Here is a 21,044-nt window from a genome sequence, read left to right on the forward strand (position 1 = left end):
ATTTCTACTTGCGAAACCCATCGAACAGCCATTAGGCTAAGCGAGAGAGTTCTCGTGATTGTTTTAATTAAAAAAACTCATTCATAAAAACTAGAGACTATGTTTCTGATCAAAACGAATGATTAATCTGCTGTATCATTCGCTTGTCGGAAAGCTCCGCCTACGCGCATCTCTCAAATATGACCTTTTCTTGTCTACTGGCTCGGAAGATTTGTTCTACTCCCAAATAGCACTTCTTTGCACCTCTTATGACTCCTTCGTCCTCTAAATCCCGTGCCCATACCAAATACGAGCTGATTTGGTGAAATAAAGCATATTTCTACTTGCAAAACCTATCGAACAGCCATTTCCGGTGCTCGATCGCCGACATTTTCAGCTTTGAAGGCAATTTACGGGCAAATATCAATCGCTCCCTGACTTGTTATGCATCGAGAAACAAATTTAGTCATCGCTGAATCAGCAGCTTACCTTAAATCCCGACATAAATCAAACAATACCCAGAAAACAGACAAAACTTGCCTTCACACGTGACAGGCGCCGCCTTCGGCTTCCGCTCGGCCTTTGACCGGTTATCCCCCGTGGATAGGGTGCTAAGCGAGCGAGTGAGAGAGAGAGAGAGAGAGACAGAGAGAGACAGAGAGAGAGAGAGAGAGAGAGAGAGAGAGAGAGAGAGAGAGAGAGAGAGAGAATGAAATATTGTATTTATAAACAAGAATTAGAGAGTTCAGCAACAAAACCTGACCTGCTTTTAATTTTAAAACCGCCTGACAAATGTCCACGCCGAAACTTATTCCAATCGTCTTTTTCAATCTGCAAGCCGCACCCACAACATGCCCAAACTGCTTACTCCCCGAAGCGCTTCGAGTTATCGCCCGAAAACAGAAGTGAGAAGGGAACAAGATTGCGACAGCGTTGATTGAAATAGACCCGCCTCCCCGCGGCCTGTAGCGACTACTTTGATATTTCAAGACGCGGGGGACCACAATCACCGGCTTGATTGCGTGTTTGCCTGTTAAAGTTGCTGGTTTTTGTTTTGATTTTGTTTTTTCTTCTTTTCTTTTTCTTTCTTTTTCACACACAATCCTACCCGTGTTAATTGCGTGTTTGTCGGTTGAAGTTGCTGGCTTTTTTTTTCTTGCTTTTTTTGAGACGCCTTTATGTAATAAATCGGCTTTTAGATTTCACTCTGTTTGTTTGTGTGTTTGTTTGGTTGGTTGTTTGTCTAGAGCTAAGACATGTATCTCTGGTACTCTGGGTCAATGGAGCTTGGCATACTGTGGCATAGGGTGTGTGCAAACAATTAGGTTCCTAACTTTAGTCAAACTGGAGATATTAGCTTAAAGGCACAGTAAGCCTCCCGTAAACCATCACAGATACGGTCAGGCTTTTACACACATTACAAACACCCTTTCATTTAAACACTCACCGATTGAGAACATCCTAGGTGCCCTCTGTAAAGAGCGAACAATGTTCAAAGAATTTATTTTTGCGTGGTTTATCTTACCCCTGAGCCATCGTGAACCCGTGTGATCCAGTTTCCCTTTTTCACAATGTAGTCGTCAGTTAGTCATTTGAATGCGACTCGATGTGAGCTTACCTACAATAGCACGTTTTTATGCACGAAACAAACGGCTGTGGTTCACAAGAACTCTAGCGATGGCTTTTGACTGTTGAGAGGAACGGCGATATGCATAAACCGTCGTCTGCTACGACCCTTGCGTGACCCTGCTTCCGGGCTTTTCTTTTTTCAAACTTTCACAACTTCGAATTGTAGCCTACTGATCTTGTCTTGATGAAAAAAGAATTCTTTTATGATTAAAGAATGTTTGTGTAACAAGCTGTCAATTTATTATTTAGATTTTAAAAGTTAGGTCTAGCGCAAAAACGCACCACGGTCCAAAAACATTCTGATAATCATCGATCCACGGCTATCGCCAGTTTACATCGATAGAATGAGACCCGAAGGGAAGTAACTCATTTTTGACCTGAGTTCAGGGTGGGTCCAAAAAGTGTTCGAGACAATCTGCAAAATTAATTCTTTAAAAATTGCTCGCTCTTTACGTAGGGCATCTAGGATGTTCCCGTTTGGTGAGCGTTCAAATGGAAGGGTGTTTGTACTGTGTGTAAAAGCCTGACAGTATCTGTGATGGTTTACGGGAGGCTTACTGTCCGGGCGTGATTTCCGGTATTGAATATTCATAACAGCCGTCCAGCACCAAAACGAGGTGCCATTGTTGTAGAGGACCAAGTCCACGAAAATAAATTCTTTGAAAATTTCTCACGCTCGACAGAAAGCAGCCAGGATGTTCCCGTTCGGTGAGCGTTCAAATGGAAGTATGCTTGTACTGTATGTAGACGCTCGGGGAGCTCTGTGATGGTTTACGGGAGGCTTACTGTGCCTTTAACAGGCATTTACGCACCAAGCTAGAGGAGGAAAAAACCCAAATTAAAGGTTTCACATGAGGATGCGCGTGTCAACCTAACACTTGACGTTAAAGAAATGTGCTAGTTTTTTTTTTTGAAGGCACAGGCCTTCCCGTGGTAGCGATTTGGCTCACCATCTCCGATGTGGTCAAGGCTTTTACATGCTATGTGATAAGGTCATCCATCCGCTACACCAATATCATATATATATATATATCTATATACGACTTGTGTCTGTGTGTGTGTCTGTGTGTGTGTCTGTGTGTGTGTCTGTGTGTGTGTCTGTGTGTGAGTTCGCGATGCACGGCCAAAGTTCTCGATGGATCTGCTTCAAATTTGGTGGGCATATTCAGGTAGACCCGGGACAGGACACAACCTGGTCGATATTTCAACACGTGCTCTCAGCGCGCAGCGCAGAACCGATTTTGGTTCCACCTCAGCTACCCGGGCCCCCATACCGACACACCAAAGCCGCTACACCACATCACAACGCCAAAGTTCTCGGTGGATCTTTTTCAAATTTGGACACCGTATTCAGCTACACCCCGGACACAATATCATCGATGAGATATTTCAACACGTGCTCTCAGCGCGCAGCGCTGAACGGATTTTGGTTTTTGTGTTCATTTCACCATTATAAGTAACTCTTCCTTATCTTCTCCAGTGTTTAGCGTTTATCTCCCTTCCTTCGTGTGGCTTTCCCGTTTGTAAGTTACTATTTTTAGAATGTCACTGCGCTGTCCACTGCGCTGTCCACAACGCTTCCCTTGCACCCGTAAGTTGTTCTTACTGTCAAAGTGAAAAGGTCGAATCAATTTATAGCCACGCGAAAAATACACTCTCACCTATCTCTATATATTTATAGATATAGATATGCATATATATATATATACGGCTTCTCTGTGTGTGTGTTTGTGTGTGTGTGTGGGCAAAAACCTGTGTATTGTAGAGTTCTGTTTGTGATGTGGTCTTGCGGCTTTTGTCTGTCTGTATGTTCTGGCATTTGAGAAGCCACAGCAGATAATATAGGGCTAAGAAATAAGCTCTAAAATTCTCAATCCCGTTTGACAGGACTTCGCCTTCAAAGGTGATTGTGGTGAACCGCCACGCTGTCTGTCTCTGTCTCGCGATTCACCCCGGCGAAGCCGGGTATTCCTCTAGTATATATATATATATGACCCTCCACCACGAAATGAGTCGCATGTCACCTCGCGCGGTTCTGCGCTAGGCATAATATAAGTCCGGTGGGTGTCTAGTAACAGTGTGAAGGTCACCATAGTCACAGGCTTATAACTCAAACAGTTTTCGCTCTTTTCTAAAACGGGTTTCACCACTGGATAGAGCATAAAAAAACTATTTAAGAAAATGTAAAACAAATGAAAAGGTGACATGCGACTCATTCCGTGGTGGAGGGTCACATATTTTTACAGCCTGGATGCCTGAATTCATTTCTTGCGGGCCACTAGTGTCAATCTGCAAATTTAATTAATTAAAAAAATTCTTCGACAAGAAGCAGTCAGGATGTTGATTTTTGTTTGGTATGTCTCCAAGGGGTGGAATGATCTTATCCCATGTACAAGCTTGTGCACATCTTTACATATAGGCTATTAGACTTCCAGGGGGCGTCAACCGTGTCATGTATGATATAATAAGCGTAAACTTAGACTGAGAACATTTGCCGTCCAGTGTTATTGGGTTCCTGAGGCTTTTGGTAATCAGTGTGAAAGTTTTATATAAGGGTGGTGAATAATGGAACACGCCCGCACGCACGCACACACACAGACACAGACACAAACACACAGACACAAACACACAGACACACACATACACACACACACACACACACACACACACATACACAGACACACACACACACACACACACACACACGCACACACGTACACACACACGCAAGCACGCACACACACACGCTCGCACGCATGCACAGAGACACACACACACGTACACACACACACACACATACACGCGCGCGCGCGCGCAAGCACACACACACACGCTCGCACGCTGCATGCACAGACACACACACACACACACACACACATACATACACATACACACACACACACACACACACACACAACGATAGAGACAGGGGGAAGGGAGAAAGATATAAGGGAGAGGGGGGGGGGGGGAGAGATTCAGTGTATAAGTTCGCACGCGGAAGCAACAATCGTTAAAACTGTCTTTTTAGATCAACAGTTTAATATAACTTTAATTTCAAGAAGTCTAGACGTAAATTCTTCTGACATGTGGGTCCCACCTGCCTTCATCGGACATCTATAAATCATTCGCAGACTGCACAGACAGATGCGCCGAGCATTTCACGCTCTTTATCTTAATCGTAATGTGCACGCACTCGGAAATTTACATCCTGACGGGGAAAAATTAGAAGAGAGAGTTCCTTCCGATATCAGTCCATATCCCAAATGGATGTTCCGAGTTGACACGTTCGCTATGTCATTAGCATTGATCGCTTAGCGGCGGAAGGCTAACTACGTAATTGAGGTTAACTACGTACACGTGCGCACTGATGTAAAATATCCCGGTTTTCTAGGTCAATGTTTCTTGGGCGTTTGATTGATTCTTTGGGAGTCATTTGCATACACTATGTTAAATTTAGGCTGACCACGGCCACTATATCATTCTAATGGAGAACATCTGGGTCAGTGTTTCTGGGGTGTTTGTCGTATTCTTTACGGCGGTCCTTGTTTCAGCCCGAAGTCGACTTCGCGAAGTCTTTTTAACAAAAACTCAGTGCTAATAAAGCTTTGTGCGCCCAGCTTCGCGACGTATGCTTCGCGTAGTAGACTTCGCTCAGTTAATTTGAGGCTTTAGGAGCTATCTGCATAATCATAACTGTGCGTAATTGATGCTAACCACATCCAGTGCACTCTGATGGGGAACTGTTCGGTTTTCTAGGTCAGTGTTTGTTAGACGTTTGTCGGATTCCATCGAAGCAGTTCGCATATAAACATTAACTTACTATATGTGATTAAAGCCACAGTAAGCATCCCGTAAACCATCACAGATACTGTCAGGCTTTTACACACAGTACAAACACCCTTTCATTTACACACTCGCCGCTTTTAAACATCCTAGGTGCCCTCCAAAAAAAGCGAGCAATTTTCAAAGAATTTATTTTTGCGTGGTTTATCTTACCCCTGAGCCATCGCGAACTCGTGTGACCCAGTTTCCTTTATGACTCACATGCGAAGCAAAAGTGAGTCTATGTACTCACCCGAGTCGTCCGTCCGTCCGTCCGTCCGTCCGTCCGTCCGTCCGGACGTCCGGACGTCCGTCCGTCCGTCCGGAAAACTTTAACGTTGGATATTTCTTGGACACTATTCAGTCTATCAGTACCAAATTTGGCAAGATGGTGTATGATGACAAGGCCCCAAAAAACATACATAGCATCTTGACCTTGCTTCAAGGTCAAGGTCGCAGGGGCCATAAATGTTGTCTAAAAAACAGCTATTTTTCACATTTTTCACATTTTCTCTGAAGTTTTTGAGATTGAATACCTCACCTATATATGATATATAGGGCAAAGTAAGCCCCATCTTTTGATACCAGTTTGGTTTACCTTGCTTCAAGGTCAAGGTCACAGGAGCTCTTCAAAGTTGGATTGTATACATATTTTGAAGTGACCTTGACCCTGAACTATGGAAGATAACTGTTTCAAACTTAAAAATTATGTGGGGCACATGTTATGCTTTCATCATGAGACACATTTGGTCACATATGATCAAGGTCAAGGTCACTTTGACCCTTATGAAATATGACCAAAATAAGGTAGTGAACCACTAAAAGTGACCATATCTCATGGTAGAAAGAGTCAATAAGCACCATTGTACTTCCTATGTCTTGAATTAACAGCTTTGTGTTGCATGACCTTGGATGACCTTGACCTTGGGTCAAGGTCACATGTATTTTGGTAGGAAAAATGTGTAAAGCAGTTCTTAGTGTATGATGTCATTGCTAGGTTTAGTTATTTGACCTTGACCCTGAAGGTCAAGGTCATGTAAAGGTCAAGGTCAAGCATGTGAGTCGTATGGGCTTTGCCCTTCTTGTTTCACAATGTAGTCGTCAGTTTGTGATTTCAATGGGACTCGCTGTAAGCTCATCTGCAATAGCACGTTATTGTGTACACAGTACCTCTGAATCTAAACGCAACAAACGGCTGCGATTCACACGATCTAGAGCGATGACAGTTGACTGTTCAGAGGAACGGGCGCTAGGCAGAACCGTCGTCTGCTACGAGAAAGACGGTTTGCGTGACACGTTTCCGAGCTTTTCTTTTTTCAAACTTTCAAAACTTCGAATTGTACTGATCTTGTCTTGATGAAAAAAGAATTCTTTGATGATTTAAGAATGTTTGTGTAACAAGCTGTCAAATTATTATCTAGATTTTAAAAGTTAGCTCTAGCGCCAAAACGAGGCGCCTGATTTGCTGATCAGAGGGTCGACAAAAATAAATTCTTTGAAAATTGCTCGCTCTTTACGTAGGGCACCTAGGATGTTCTCAAGCGGTGAGTGTTTAAACGAAAGGGTGTTTGTACTGTGTGTAAAAGCCTGACAGTATCTGTGATGGTTTACGGGAGGCTTACTGTGCCTTTAAGTCTAACTACGTCCATGCTTTTCTATGTGAGTTTTTCTTGGGCGTTTGCAACCGGATCTGCATAATACTATGTATACGTAATCGAGGCTATAACTACGTCCTATTTACTCTGGTGGAGGACTTTTCGGTTTTCTAGGACATTAGTGTTTTTGGTCGTTTGCTGGGATTCTGTCGAAGCCATGTCCTTGTGCTAACTATACGCAATTGAGGCTAACTACGTCTACTAGTCTAATGATGAACACGCTTTTCTAGGTGAGTTTTTCCTGGGCTTTTGCCTGGCCAGATTCGATATATTAAGACCTGAGTTTCTCAGATGTTTCCTCTTTATATTCTCAGTAGATTTACCTCCGACTATCTCTTTTGAGGCCTACCCCCACCCCCAACCCTTTATCGGATTTAGAGGTTTAAAACAGAGGTATTACTGTCCTAACTACATGTAATTGAGGCTAACCACGAATCAAACGGAGAACATCTAGGTCAGTATTCTTAAGGCATGTGTCGGATTCGGAGTCATATATAATTATAATTATGCAAACTATACGTAATTAAGACCAACTACGTCAACTCCTCCAATAGCGAGCATCAAGCAGTGTCTCTTTGGGGTAATTGCCTGTATTTTTTTCGAGCAATTTGCATATTCTGAGTACATGTATGCGTAATTGAAAAATTGGAAAAACAAGAAAGGTTAGTTTCTGGAACATTTCACAAGTACGCCGACCTGATGGACTTTATAATGGACGAACATGCAAGTCAAGATAAGACAACCAAAGGAACTTAGCTTAGAAGGCGTTGAATTCTCAACTTCAGGATGGAATGACTTTATAGGTAATGGCCCGACGGCGTTCTATGTCCACTGCACCACTTTCGCGGTTTTCTAGGTCAGTGTTTTTTGACCGTTTGCATGGCCCGGACTCTTTGGGAGCCATTTGCATGGAAATGATTCTCCCCGAGTCTTGTGCACTATGTGTCTTGCCCGGGCTCATCTTTCGTCGCCCGCCCCCAACGAGAGACAAATGGAATTTGGAGCTCCATTTGGTCCGTGCTTGACAGGGGCTGTGACCCCACAGGCAGTAAAAGTTCCTTAGATATAGAGCATCTTACGCCCCCGCCCACAGCCACAGCCTTCTTGCCTAGGGGCGGGAACGTAGCTCAGTTGGAAGCGCGCTGGCTTTGTAGCCAGTTGGTTGCTATCAGCGTGGGTTCGATCCCCACATTCGGCGAGAGATTTATTTCTCGGAGTCAACTTTGTGCAGACTCTCTTCGGTGTCCGAACACCCCCGTGTGCACACATGCGCACGAAAAAGATCCCACGTTCACAGCGAAAGTCTCAGGGCTTGGAAAACACGAAGACACGCATGCATCATCTCTCATCTCTGATTATCATGATCGTATTTCAATACTTTGACGAGACAAACCCAATGCTGGTGTGTCGAAGACGACAGCCACAGCGGGCTTGTTCGAATCAAAGTATCACACCATATCTTCAGCGTATTACCAATACCTGTCCCAATATAGAACAGTTGGTCTAAGAGGACGTTAAACCCTAATAGTCAGTCTGTCCTTCTTGCCTTTCAGAACTGATTTGGGGCGGTGATGGATAAAAGAGGACCCGCGTACGTGTGACCTACGCGCGGGGAATCTGGCCTTTGTCTGAAGTACAGCAGGGTAACAAGGTTGGCTAATCCGTAAAAGGCAAGGGTTTAAGAAGAGACTAGAAATAGGTCGATGAGGGAAGCTGTGATAATGTACATGTTTCGCTGAGTAAGGTAGGAGGGAAGACTATGTCTGTTCTGCTACTAACCCCTCCTCTTGTCCCTCCCCAAACCACTCCCCAAACCACCGCACACGAGCAAAAGACTGAAGTAGAGGGAGAAAGAAATGTGTTGCCAGAAGAATCTGTGAAGATGTACACGATTCGCTGAATAAGAAAGAGATAACCATGTCCTGTCATCTCTCTCTCTCTCTCTCTCTCTCTCTCTCTCTCTCTCTCTCTCTCTCTCTCTCTCTCTCTCTCTCTCTCTCTCTCTCTCTCTCCATTTGTAATGCCAAGAAGAAGAAGAAGAAAAAACACAGCAAAATATGTTAGAAAGTGTTCAATGCTATATATTTTACCACAGATTCCAGTATTTCATGTCATTTCATCTGCATAATTATGCGCGTGCCGAATATACACCCGAGTAGATACCGACGGATCATCAATTTGTCCTCTGTTTGACAAGGGCCGTGACCTAAAGAAGCAATTTTCACACAACCTCCCCTTCCAACAGCCTTCCCTGTCTTTCAGGGCCGATTTGGGTACTGTGGTTGACAAGAGAGTAAGTAAGTTGCATGGGGTAAAATGCTTCCTCTCACTTCCGCCCATCCCTCCGGTGTCTTTTTTTCTTCCAACCGTTTGTCGGTTAAGCTGCTGTAAGTGACAGGCCTGTACTGGGTGGCCGAGTGGTAACGCACTTGCGCTCGGAAGCGAGAGGTTGCGAGTTCGACCCTGGGTCAGGGCGTTAGCAATTTTCTCCCCCCTTTCCTAACCTAGGTGGTGGGTTCAAGTGCTAGTCTTTCGGATGAGACGAAAAACCGAGGTCCCTTCGTGTACACTACATTGGGGTGTGCACGTTAAAGATCCCACGATTGACAAAAGGGTCTTTCCTGGCAAAATTGTATAGGCATAGATAAATAATGTCCACCTAAATACCCGTGTGACTTGGAATAATAGGCCGTGAAAAGTAGGATATGCGCCGAAATGGCTGCGATCTGCTGGTCGATGTGAATGCGTGATGTGTTGTGTAAAAAATTCCAACTCACACGGCATAAATAGATCCCTGCGCCTTGAGTCCGAGTTTGGAGATACGCGCGCGATATAAGACTTCATATAATAATACTCGTCGTCGAAGGCTCGAAAATAACTAATGTCTTTGATGTGTGTGTGTGTGTGTGTGTGTGTGTGTGTGTGTGTGTGTGTGTGTGTGTGTGTGTTAAAAGTCGTGACGGTCAAGTTTGGTTTGTACAAGATTTGTTGACTAATCAAGGTCTGTTTTTATCATATGAAGTCTTCAGCTGCATCAAAAATGCAGGTCATCCATTTCTCTTTATCCGTCTCCCTCCCATCTCCCCATGTGCCCCCACACGTTTTATTCCTATTTCATCAGAAAGCGGGGTAGATAATTGCAATATCTGTAACTCGCTGGAAATCTCTGACCTAACCAAATCTCAACTTTCCTCGTCCACTCGCACATCTTTCCTCGCCTGCAGCAACCACCAAGAATCTTCCAGGAACATCTCTGCATCTTGTTTGACCAAAACACGGCAATGAGTTTATTGCTGGTGACGTCGTTGCAGGAATTCATTCCATCCTCGTCCCAATATGTGAGGAGTTTTGCCTCGGGGTGACTTTCCCTGGGCCCCTGGAGGAATCGCAAGCAATTAGCCCAATCAAGTGTTGGAGGGTGTTGAGGTCCTTCTGCGCATCCTCGGGCTTCGAGGTGAACAAGAAAGAGAGGTAGAAGAAAGAAAAGTGCGCCGGCCACCACCAGCCGTGGCTAGTCTTTTGCCTGGGAGAGTGTGTGTTTGCCTTCTGCCAGCTTTTCCTAATTGCTCGCTTGCACTTAGTGGCAATTCCCCAGGGGCAATTCTTTTTCTTTTGATTATTTTTTTTCTTCTGGTCGTAAAGATTTTTGTTTATTTTATTTATTGTTTTGTTGTTGTTTTTGTGTGGGTTTTTTCTGTTCTGTTTTGTTTGGCTCACCTGAGCGATGAATAAGTCATAGTAATAATGAACAGTGTACTTCTGTATGGACGGCCGGCCGGTCCATTCGTCCGTGAACAAAAAGCTATACCGTATAGTATAATACGTGCATCCAAGGTTCGATGATCTCCAGAGAGAGCCTTAGTGTAGTTGACCCTCGTCACAGCGGGGCCGTATGGTGGTCATAAAATGGAACATTATTAATCGTGGACTTTTTTGGATGCTAGCTAGAGCTTTAAGAGCTTTACCTTCGAGGTAACGCTGTAACAATGTATGTATTTGTGTACTTCTAGAAATTGATTACCCCCAAACATGACTCAAGTCTGGTTGAACAATGAACAATTTCAGGGTCACGGTGGGATCAAATGAGGGTCAAAAATTAAAGGCTTTGATTTTCTTTGATTGTGATGTTAGATCTTTGAAACTTATCACATTTCCAGTCGTTGATGGACCGGCACGGTTGGCCTAGTGGTAAGGCGTCCGCCCCGTGAACGGGAGGTCGGGGGTTCGAACCCCGGCCGGGTCATACCTAAGACTTTAAAATTGGCAATCTAGTGGCTGCTCCGCCTGGCGTCTGGCATTATGGGGTTAGTGCTAGGACTGGTTGGTCCGGTGTCAGAATAATGTGACTGGGTGAGACATGAAGCCTGTGCTGCGACTTCTGTCTTGTGTGTGGCGCACGTTATATGTCAAAGCAGCACCGCCCTGATATGGCCCTTCGTGGTCGGCTGGGCGTTAAGCAAACAAACAAACAAACAAACAAAGTCGTTGATGGCCTCCAGACAAGAGTCTGGTTGTTTCCTTTCACAATTAGGTGGAACGAGTTCGGGTCAATCGGAAGGAAATCATCATTTTCATAAACGTTTACGGAGCTTGAGCAAAAGATAATTAGTTCTTATTATTTATGACGGACGAAGGGGAGATGTACATGAGCATTTCTTTCTCTTGTTTTGTATGAGTGTGTATTTATTATGTTCGTTTACAGCCTGTTCTCTTGCATTTTCCTGTACGTTCTCCCCCCCCCCCCCTCTTATCTGTCTCTAAAAGCACACACACGCGCGCTCTCTCTCTCTATAACCAACACCACAACGCCCTCCCCGCCCCTCTCCCCCACCCCCCCGGGCACACTCACTTCAACCACCACCACCACCCCACACACACACGCACTCCAACCACCCTTAAACCTTCCCCCACCCCACACACACAAACACACATCATATTTGTTTTCTTCCTCTCCGTTTCCCCCCTGATGCAGCATTTCTTATTTGAATTTCGTTCACTCGAATGAAGCCGTCTCATATTATTATCAATGTTCGATGCTCTCAGTTTTCCCCCAAAACATGTTGGAGCACGGGCGCATCGGAGTGGTTGCGTGCGTTGAAAAGGTCATCGTTATTTCTCAACTACGAGTGCCATCGAGCACTGAACAGCCATCAGCGATTCCTTGACAAAAATGGAGAAAGAAAAATATATTCAGAAAGCCTCCGGAAAAAGTCGAGCATCTAACAGAATCTGCTCCTGATTGTCGATTTGATATCGATTTATTTTAAATGCAACAGGATCAGCCTTACTGTCTATGAATGACACAAAAATGGTTGGTGATTTTGGATCTTTTGATAGAGATGTGGGTCGTTTTCTGGGAAGAAAAGAGCTCCGTGATAGTAGGAAAACTTTTTCTTTTTAATGTTTAATCTTTGTTGTGCTCAGTCCAAAAAGTTGAATGGTTGAATGTTCGCGATAAATGTTTTTCCACAATAAGTCATAATGTGAAGCCAGTCAAAGGTCAGAATGGCAAACAATTTTGCTGATTTGAGACATTGAAGGTAAAAGGGTGTCTCTAATAGACGATTTTCGGAAATAACTCGGTCAGGATTTCTAAGCGTTGTAGAAGATCGACTGAGTTGCGACACTTACCGCAGACAAACAGAAAACACATGGTCGACCAGTTAAAGGCACAGTAAGCCTCCCGTAAACCATCACAGATACTGTCAGGCTTTTACACACAGTACAAACACCCTTCCCTTTGAACGCTCACCAAACGGGAACATCCTAGGTGCCCTACGTAAAGAGCGAGCAATTTTCAAAGAATTAATTTTGCGGATGTCAGAGGACCGTGGTGCGTTTTGGCGCTAGACCTAACTTTTAAAATCTAAATAATAAATTCACAGCTTGTTACACAAACATTCTTAAATCATAAAAAAAATCTTTTTTCACCAAGACAAGATCAGTACAATTCGAAGTTTTGAAAGTTTGAAAAAAGAAAAGCCCGGAAGCAGGATCACGCAAGTTCGTGGTTCTCGTAGCAGATGACGGTTTATACCTATCGCCAGTTCCTCTGAACAGTCAAAAGCCATCGCTAGAGTTCTTGTGAACTACAGCCGTTTGTTTCGTGAAAAGTCAGAGGTACTTAATAACGTGCTATTGCAGATAAGCTCACAGCGAGTCGCATTCAAATTACTAACTGACGACTACATTGTGATAAAGGGAAACTTGATCACACGGGTTCACGATGGCTCAGGGGTAAGATAAACCACGCAAAAATGAATTCTTTGAAAATTGCTCGCTCTTTACGGAGGGCACCTAGGATGTTCCCATTTTGGTGAGCGTTCAAACGGAAGGGTGTTTGTACTGTGTGTAAAAGACTGACAGTATCTGTGATGGTTTACGGGAGGCTTACTGTGCCTTTAAACTATGATCGCAGCGAATAACTGACTCCGATGTGTATGTTATGTGCAGTGTCCAATCGATATGATGCCCTTTTCTTTCGAAAATCTGCACATCGGAGCCACGATTCACTTGATAGCGTGCAGCGATCACTAAGCACGCGGGTCAGTTTCGTACGCTGCAGTGACCTTGACCTAAAGCGACACTCACGTGACCTCGTTAAAAGGGATACTTCTGGCTAAACAAAACAAAAAACAAACAAACAAACTGTTTAAACTGTTTGGAATGGTAAAAACATACGCCAGGGATAACTTAAAAATCAATGTTTGGACGTAGTGTAAATTGCGAATGTCCTCGTATAGGAAGGCTAATTATCCAAAATGGCGCCTTAGACAGAATCTTCTAAAAATTCTCTGTCTGTCTGTCTGGATGGATGGATGTGCATACATATATGTGTTGTTAGTCTGCATGTTCTAGTTCAGATTTTGACCCGGATATCAGCACAAAGAAGTTTCGTTGATTCAGCACAAATTTGATCGTCACTCAAATACAATATCCTGCGGCTCGTCAATAACAATAACAACACTTTATTGTCCATCAAAATGTTACATAAAAATAGAACATTTTCTTCGGCACATCTTGCCTGCCTGTAAACGATTCTGACAACAGTTGGAGAAAAGGACAACACAAATAAAACATAAAACAGGTTCACGTATGTAATAACAAGCACACCTATCATACTTCCAATAACACTGACCTAAAGTGCTGTCCGTGTCATCTTTAAATTGAATAAATTTACAAATCAAATCTAAATAAGGTCAAACGTCTTAAGACTATCACAATCAAATATAATATTGCACTATGTAAATTTACCCTCTCATATCACAGGAGTTGGGTTTCACAGCAGAGCAATCACATTACGAATATCACAAATTAGGATTTGTAAACTACAAGGAACCAACACTCGATGAATAATGTATACTGCTCATAGACGCAAACACACAAAATCAGGACACATCTCCCCCGAGTCACATTGTCTATGAGAGGCTGGGTATCTAGAATAACTAGTTCCACTGTGCCAATCAAATTTACACTGTCACTGACACAGCCTGGGACGTCTCTTCTGACCCACCAGTCGGACAGTATACAGTGACTGACGCAGCCTGGGGCGTCTCTTCTGACCCACCAGTCGGACAGTGTACAGTGACTGACGCAGCCTGGGGCGTCTCTTCTGACCCACCAGTCGGACAGTGTACAGTGACTGACGCAGCCTGGGGCGTCTCTTCTGACCCACCAGTCGGACAGTGTACAGTGACTGACGCAGCCTGGGGCGTCTCTTAATTCTGACCCACCAGTCGGACAGTATACAGTGACTGACGCAGCCTGGGGCGTCTCTTCTGACCCACCAGTCGGACAGTATACAGTGACTGACGCAGCCTGGGGCGTCTCTTCTGACCCACCAGTCCGACAGTGTACAGTGACTGACGCAGCCTGGGGCGTCTCTTCTGACCCACCAGTCGGACAGTATACAGTGACTGACGCAGCCTGGGGCGTCTCTTCTGGCCCACCAGTCGGACAGTGTACAGTGACTGACGCAGCCTGGGCCGGGGCGTCTCTTCTGACCCACCAGTCGGACAGTGTACAGTGACTGACGCAGCCTGGGGCGTCTCTTCTGGCCCACCAGTCGGACAGTGTACAGTGACTGACGCAGCCCGGGGCGTCTCTTCTGACCCACCAGTCGGACAGTGTACAGTGGAACCTTCCTTGTAAGACATTCAAGAATCTGAGATAATCAGGTCTTAAAAAGAAGGGAGTCTTAAAATGGAGTTAAATTTACAGAGGTTATGAACAGAATATCTAACAAAGCAAGGTCTTAAAAGGGAGGAAGTCTTAAATTGGGGTTCTTGAAAAGGGGGTTCCACCGTAGTTTCCTATAAATATCCGATAGAGGTCCCGGTCGTGCGACGCCATGGGAGATCGTGTCTCGCGAAATGCTAAGGTCCGGCGATTTGTATGCAGAACAATGGAACCGCTGTCACGAACTGAATACTGCCTAAACAATCCTTCTCATTGCGGTCAATGCGCATGCGCTAACATGGGGAGATTAATCAGGTCGTGAACAAACTAACCCTAACCCTTACCCCAATCCTAACCCTAATCACCTAACCCTAACCCATGTCAAAGGGTCGCATTTTTTAAGTCCAAGATTGGCGCATGCGCATTGACCGCGATGATCAAGAAGGATTGTTCAGCAGAGGTTTCAGTTCGTGACACCGCCCTTATAAGAGCTACAACAAAAATGACAAATTCAGGTCTCTAAAACGAAAGAGTCTTAAAATGGGGCTAAATTTACCCAGGTTTATGAACAGAAAACAAGGTCTTAAAAGATCTTAAAAGGGGGGGGGGGGTCTTAAATTGGGGCGGATGGTGTCTATAAAGGGGGGTTCAACTGTACATATTTTATACGGTGGTGGTGTCAGTGTCATATCTTTGAAAGAAAGGAAAAAACATTGGTGGCAGATCGCTCGAGGGGGCTTTGCTCTGGCGTTTTGTGTGCAGGATTTATGTATTTTAGCAGTGTCAACCAAACACAAGAAGAAAGAGAAGTTATTGGAGTCGGATTGCCGTATGGGGTTTTACAAGTATCTTCGCAGTGAAGTTTTCTTTTTGGAAGTAGTTGATGGAACTTAGCAAAAGTGTTTGGGCTATATAGGTTGCATTTAACATTTGATGCAGACATGGAATGTGTGTCTGTGTGTGTGTGCTTGCGTGCGTGCGCGCTTTACATACATGTCCGTGTTTGTGTATGCATATGTATGTGTTCACGCTTGCGGTCAAAAAGATTTTTTATTACACCAACATAATGCAAGGGAAGTAACAAAGATAAATAGTTGTGCGATCACGAATCTCAGCTGGATTATGTCCCTTGTAATTTGTTACTTGAACTACATGTACATTGTCAGTAAATGTGATATGTTTTAGTGTTTAGGCCAACAAAAAAAATAGGTCTGTTTACGGTAACATAGGCCAACAAAATAGGGTCGGTAGGTCGGTATTTTTTTTTTTCTTCAAAAAACCATATTTTTACGTTATTTTGCAAAAAAAACTAAAGATTTTTTTTTCCCCAAATGCCAAAAGTCTAGGGTTGCGCGAAAAAAATAGGGTCGGTCGGGTTACCGTAAACAGACTATTTTTTTGGGGGGGGCCTTAGGGCAATTCTTAATTCTGAGTAAATGTGATGTATTTTATGTCTGTAACCGCGCCCGACATTGCATGGCAATTTTCCTTGTTTTTATAGGGACAGTAACATTTTGAGCTCCGAGTCTGAGTGAGTTAAACGCAAGCATTGCTTGAAATCTTGGTAATTACATTTTGTCAAGTTTTGACTAAATGTTTTAACGTAGAAAGGGGAATCGAGACGAGGGTCGTGGTGTGTGTCACAGTGTGAGTGTGTCTGTCTGTCTGTGTGTATGTGTGTGTGTAGAGCGATTCAGACTAAACTACTGGACCGATCTTTATGAAATTTGACATGAGAGTTCCTGGGAATGATATCCCCGGACGTTTTTTAAATTTTTTTCGATAAATGTCTTTGATGACGTCATATCCGGCTTTTTGTAAAAGTTGAGGCGGCACTGTCACACCATCATTTTTCAATCAAATTGATTGAAATTTTGGTAAAGCAATCTTCGACGAAGGCCAGACTTTGGAATTGCATTTCAGCTTGGTGGCTTAAAAAGTAATTAATGAATTTAGTCATTAAAAATCTGAAAATTTTTTAAACGATCCAAAAACAATTTCATTTTATTCTTCGTAATTTTCTGATTCCAAAAACATATATATGTTATATTTGGATTACAAACAAGCTCTGAAAATTAAAATATGAATATTATGATTAAAATTAATTGTCCGAAATCGATTTAGAAACAATTTCATCTTATTCCTTGTCTTTCTCCGATTCCAAAAACATATAGATCTGAGTTTGTTTTTAATCTATTCAGTACGCTAAAAAGAATAGAGATACAGAAAAGCGTGTTATCCTACTCAGCGCGACCATTACTGCACTTTTCTGGCTTGTCGATTTCGCTGCCTTTGCCATGAGAGGTGGACTGACGAATACGAGTATGCGGTCTTGGTGAAAAAATGCAGTGCGTTCAGTTTCATTCTGTGAGTTCGACAGCTTGACTAAATATTGTTATTTTGCCTTACGCGACTTGTTCTTACTTTGTTTCACACACACACACAGAAATTTAAGTGACAAATACTACTATTACATAACACTCATTTATTGCTTCAAGATTATTTCATCTAACATACACACACCATTCTCTCAATAAACTTTATGCATACTTGGCTAATATGAACATTGCCGAATAGCTTGCTTTCAAAAATATATTCCAACATCTATACACCCGTCACTAAATACATAAGGTGGGAAATGTTTTATTTATTTTTGGTACATGGACAATTGTTCAGACAATTTATACCGTAATTTCCATCTTGAACATTGACAGCAAGTAATCAAAACATACTGCTTTTTGTGACCACGTTACGTTTTCTTACTTTTTTTCCCCAGCATCACATGTTTTTGTGTGTGCATGTGTCAGTGTGCCTTTGAATGAGTGCAAAAAGGAACAAGTATTATTTTTATTAAATGCTTACCGGAACATTAAACATGAGTTCAAGTCTCCATTGCCATAATCTTGTGCTCAGTTCACATTTCACAAACACAGCTTTGAAGTCTCGCAAACAAAGATATTAAGAATGCTATTATATCCAGGTAGAAAATATATGATAATGATATGGAACACAGATGAACATCACATGTCCGAGTTCACTGAAGACCGTGGATGAAACTGAAAAGTTAAATTAGAAAAGTAAACACAGCAAAGATGCATGTATCTTCTTCTTCTTCTTCTGCGTTCGCGGGCTGCAACTCCCACGTACATTCGTGGTTTTTTTGCACGAGTGGAATTTTACGTGTTTGACCGTTTTTTACCCCGCCATTTAGGCAGCCATACGCCGTTTTCGGAGGAAGCATGCTGGATATTTTCGTGTAGATCTTTTTTGTGCGTACTTGGTCTTGTGCTTGCATGTACACACGGGGGTGTTCGGACACCGAGGAGAGTCTGCACACAAAGTTGACTCTGAGAAATAAATCTCTCGCCGAACGTGGGGACGAACTCACGCTGACAGCGGCCAACTGGATACAAATCCAGCGCGCTACCGACTGAGCTACATCCCCGCCCCATGTATGTATCCATTTAACTGTATGCTAAAAAAAAAATTTAAAAATAAATACCTGAATATTGACATTTTCTTGACTAAGTAGCTGCAATGAGATGGTCATACTTCAAGTGTGAGAACAAATTACAATTCATGTATACACACGCAAGTTAATCCATAGTGACTGTTTATTATTAAACACAATAATGATCAATGTTTATTTGCAACAATGTTACTAAATGCATCCTTACCAAGAAAATTAACGTGACTACTGACCTTAAAAAATGCTTGTAAGGCAGAATTTTATTTCTAGAAAGATGTAGAACTTTATTTTGTGTATTTATTACATTGACTTATTTCCTCAGAATTAAAGAGACCTCCAATCCCGAAAAGAAAACGGATGACCTGTTATACTTCTGAAGTACATTATGCAAATTTTGATCTACATGCTCCACATTATCAATGCCAGTAATATCATTTTGTTGAGATTATGTACATACAACTCAGTAGAGTGAACATTTGTGGAGCTGAATTTTGTGTCAGTTTGAAAATTACAAAAAGACAATAAGCAAATAATTTCACAGGACAGATGTTACAACACGTGTAAAATACGCTCTCGTGGTCAATACATCTTGCCCACTGAAACGGGACATTGTCAAAACCATATTTGCTGTACATGTTTTCTGTGGGACAATTCCCATCCATACAAATCAGGTTTGACCACCAAAAAAAATTAAAAAAATCAAATGTTCTTCGTATAGATATCATTCCAAGCACAGTTGTCTCAGTATCTCCATCTTTATAAAACAAACAAAAATTGAACTAATTTTGTAACAATGCTGCCAGGCTGGTTGAAATTGGAGCAAGTTTTGCATAATTTTGGGAGAAAAACCAACATCTAAGGCATCTCCGTGCTTCAGTGCTGTTAAGTACACAGGTTTCTTGCCTTGATGCACATTTTCAATGCAAAAAACCCCCAGGAAATGTGTCTCACAGAAAAACCCACATTGTGTAAGGAAAAGGAAGACAGTCCTGTTAATCTCTTCATTACAAACAGGTTAGCTAATGCAATAAAAGCCGTACCTAGTCATGACACTTAGTATCGCTTATCCATGGAAGAAGGGGAGTAATTCTGTACTTCTTAGAAAAATCTATGATCTTCTCACAACAGTTGAATAGAGAGGCTTACTGGACACGTAGTTAAAAAGATATTTTTCAAGTTACGGTAAGGGGGGGAAAGGTGAGTGTACCACTTCTTCATTCAGAAAATGTAAGAACACACAGAAAGTTGATTTAAAAGGGTGTTCTGAAAATATATTTGGAATGGCATCCGATCAGAAATGTAAAAGGTGGTACTTTAAATGTTTCAAACATCACACCTTGAAGGAAACAAAGAAAAAGAACTGGATATCACCAAGCAGTAAGACCAGAAAGCTTTGGAAATGTAGTTCTTTGCGTTTTTATAATGTCATGTTTTCAAAATCTAAACAACGAAGTGACTGTGACTGTTTTCAATCAAAGGAAGCCAGCAGACTTCCTGATCTTCACTCAGTTCTTCTTCTTCTTCTGCGTTCGATGTTGGTGGCCGTGCTAGATCCTCAGACCAGTGGCTCACTCAGTAGTAAAATTAAAACATCGTTGGTACCAGAAACTGGTTAAGAAAGAGATTATTTGGGGTGTTTTCAAACGTCATATACTCGACGAAACAAGTGAAGAACAGAGGTTGACGACCAGTTCTTCATTCAGCAGTAGAAAGCGACTGGCAGGACCAAAAACCGGGTAAGAAAGAGGGGTTCAGTTTGGTGTTTGTAAACGTCGCATGGCTAACAAAACAAGCGCAGGACAGAAGACGACGTCCAGGTTTTTCCATACGTCATGCACATACTCAGATGAAGCGGTGAAGAGCATATGTCTTCAGTCAATCAGCAGCAGGAGAATGAGGAGGAGAAGACTCCGGGGAGACGACTGACATCACATCACAAGAACAAGGCCAAGAGAGAGGAACAGACCAGCAGCAACAGGGAGATGACAGCGGAGTTGGAGGCAGCTCCCCTGGACTGGTAAAACTTCAACTTCTCCTTCAGGATCTCCATTTCAGCGGATGCAGCCGCGTCGCCGTTGGCATGCGAGTCCTGGGGGTCACTGAGCTTGAAACTGCGGTAGACCATACGGTCATTGAGGGGCTGGACAGGGCGGAAGTTGTTGACCAGGTTCTCCTGGATGTACTCGATCTCCACCTCGCTGACCGTGTGTCCGAGCTCCTCCTCGTGTTGCACCTGCGGGAAAGAGGAATATGTCATTCAGGTGTTTTTTCTCAAGAACAATAAACAAAAACAAATACTTTAATGTATATGA

At 43.0% G+C, this 21,044-nt stretch overlaps 2 protein-coding genes across 2 annotated transcripts in view; one reads left to right on the forward strand and one right to left on the reverse strand.

Moving 5' to 3' along the window:
- The window catches only part of LOC138981562 (phosphatidylinositide phosphatase SAC2-like), a 245,162-nt gene that overhangs the window by 131,647 nt on the left and 92,471 nt on the right, over positions 1 to 21,044 (forward strand). The gene's annotated exons all lie outside the window — the stretch shown is intronic.
- LOC138981550 (carbonic anhydrase 1-like) overlaps positions 20,306 to 21,044 on the reverse strand; it is a 36,534-nt gene continuing 35,795 nt past the window's right edge. The window contains exon 9 of the mRNA XM_070354504.1: positions 20,306 to 20,965. Coding sequence (XP_070210605.1) covers positions 20,666 to 20,965 — 300 coding nt within the window. The 3' untranslated portion in view covers positions 20,306 to 20,665. The remainder of the gene's footprint in view (positions 20,966 to 21,044) is intronic.

The sequence above is a fragment of the Littorina saxatilis genome, linkage group LG12 (assembly GCF_037325665.1).
Source record: "Littorina saxatilis isolate snail1 linkage group LG12, US_GU_Lsax_2.0, whole genome shotgun sequence".
In the NCBI taxonomy this organism is placed as follows: domain Eukaryota; kingdom Metazoa; phylum Mollusca; class Gastropoda; order Littorinimorpha; family Littorinidae; genus Littorina; species Littorina saxatilis.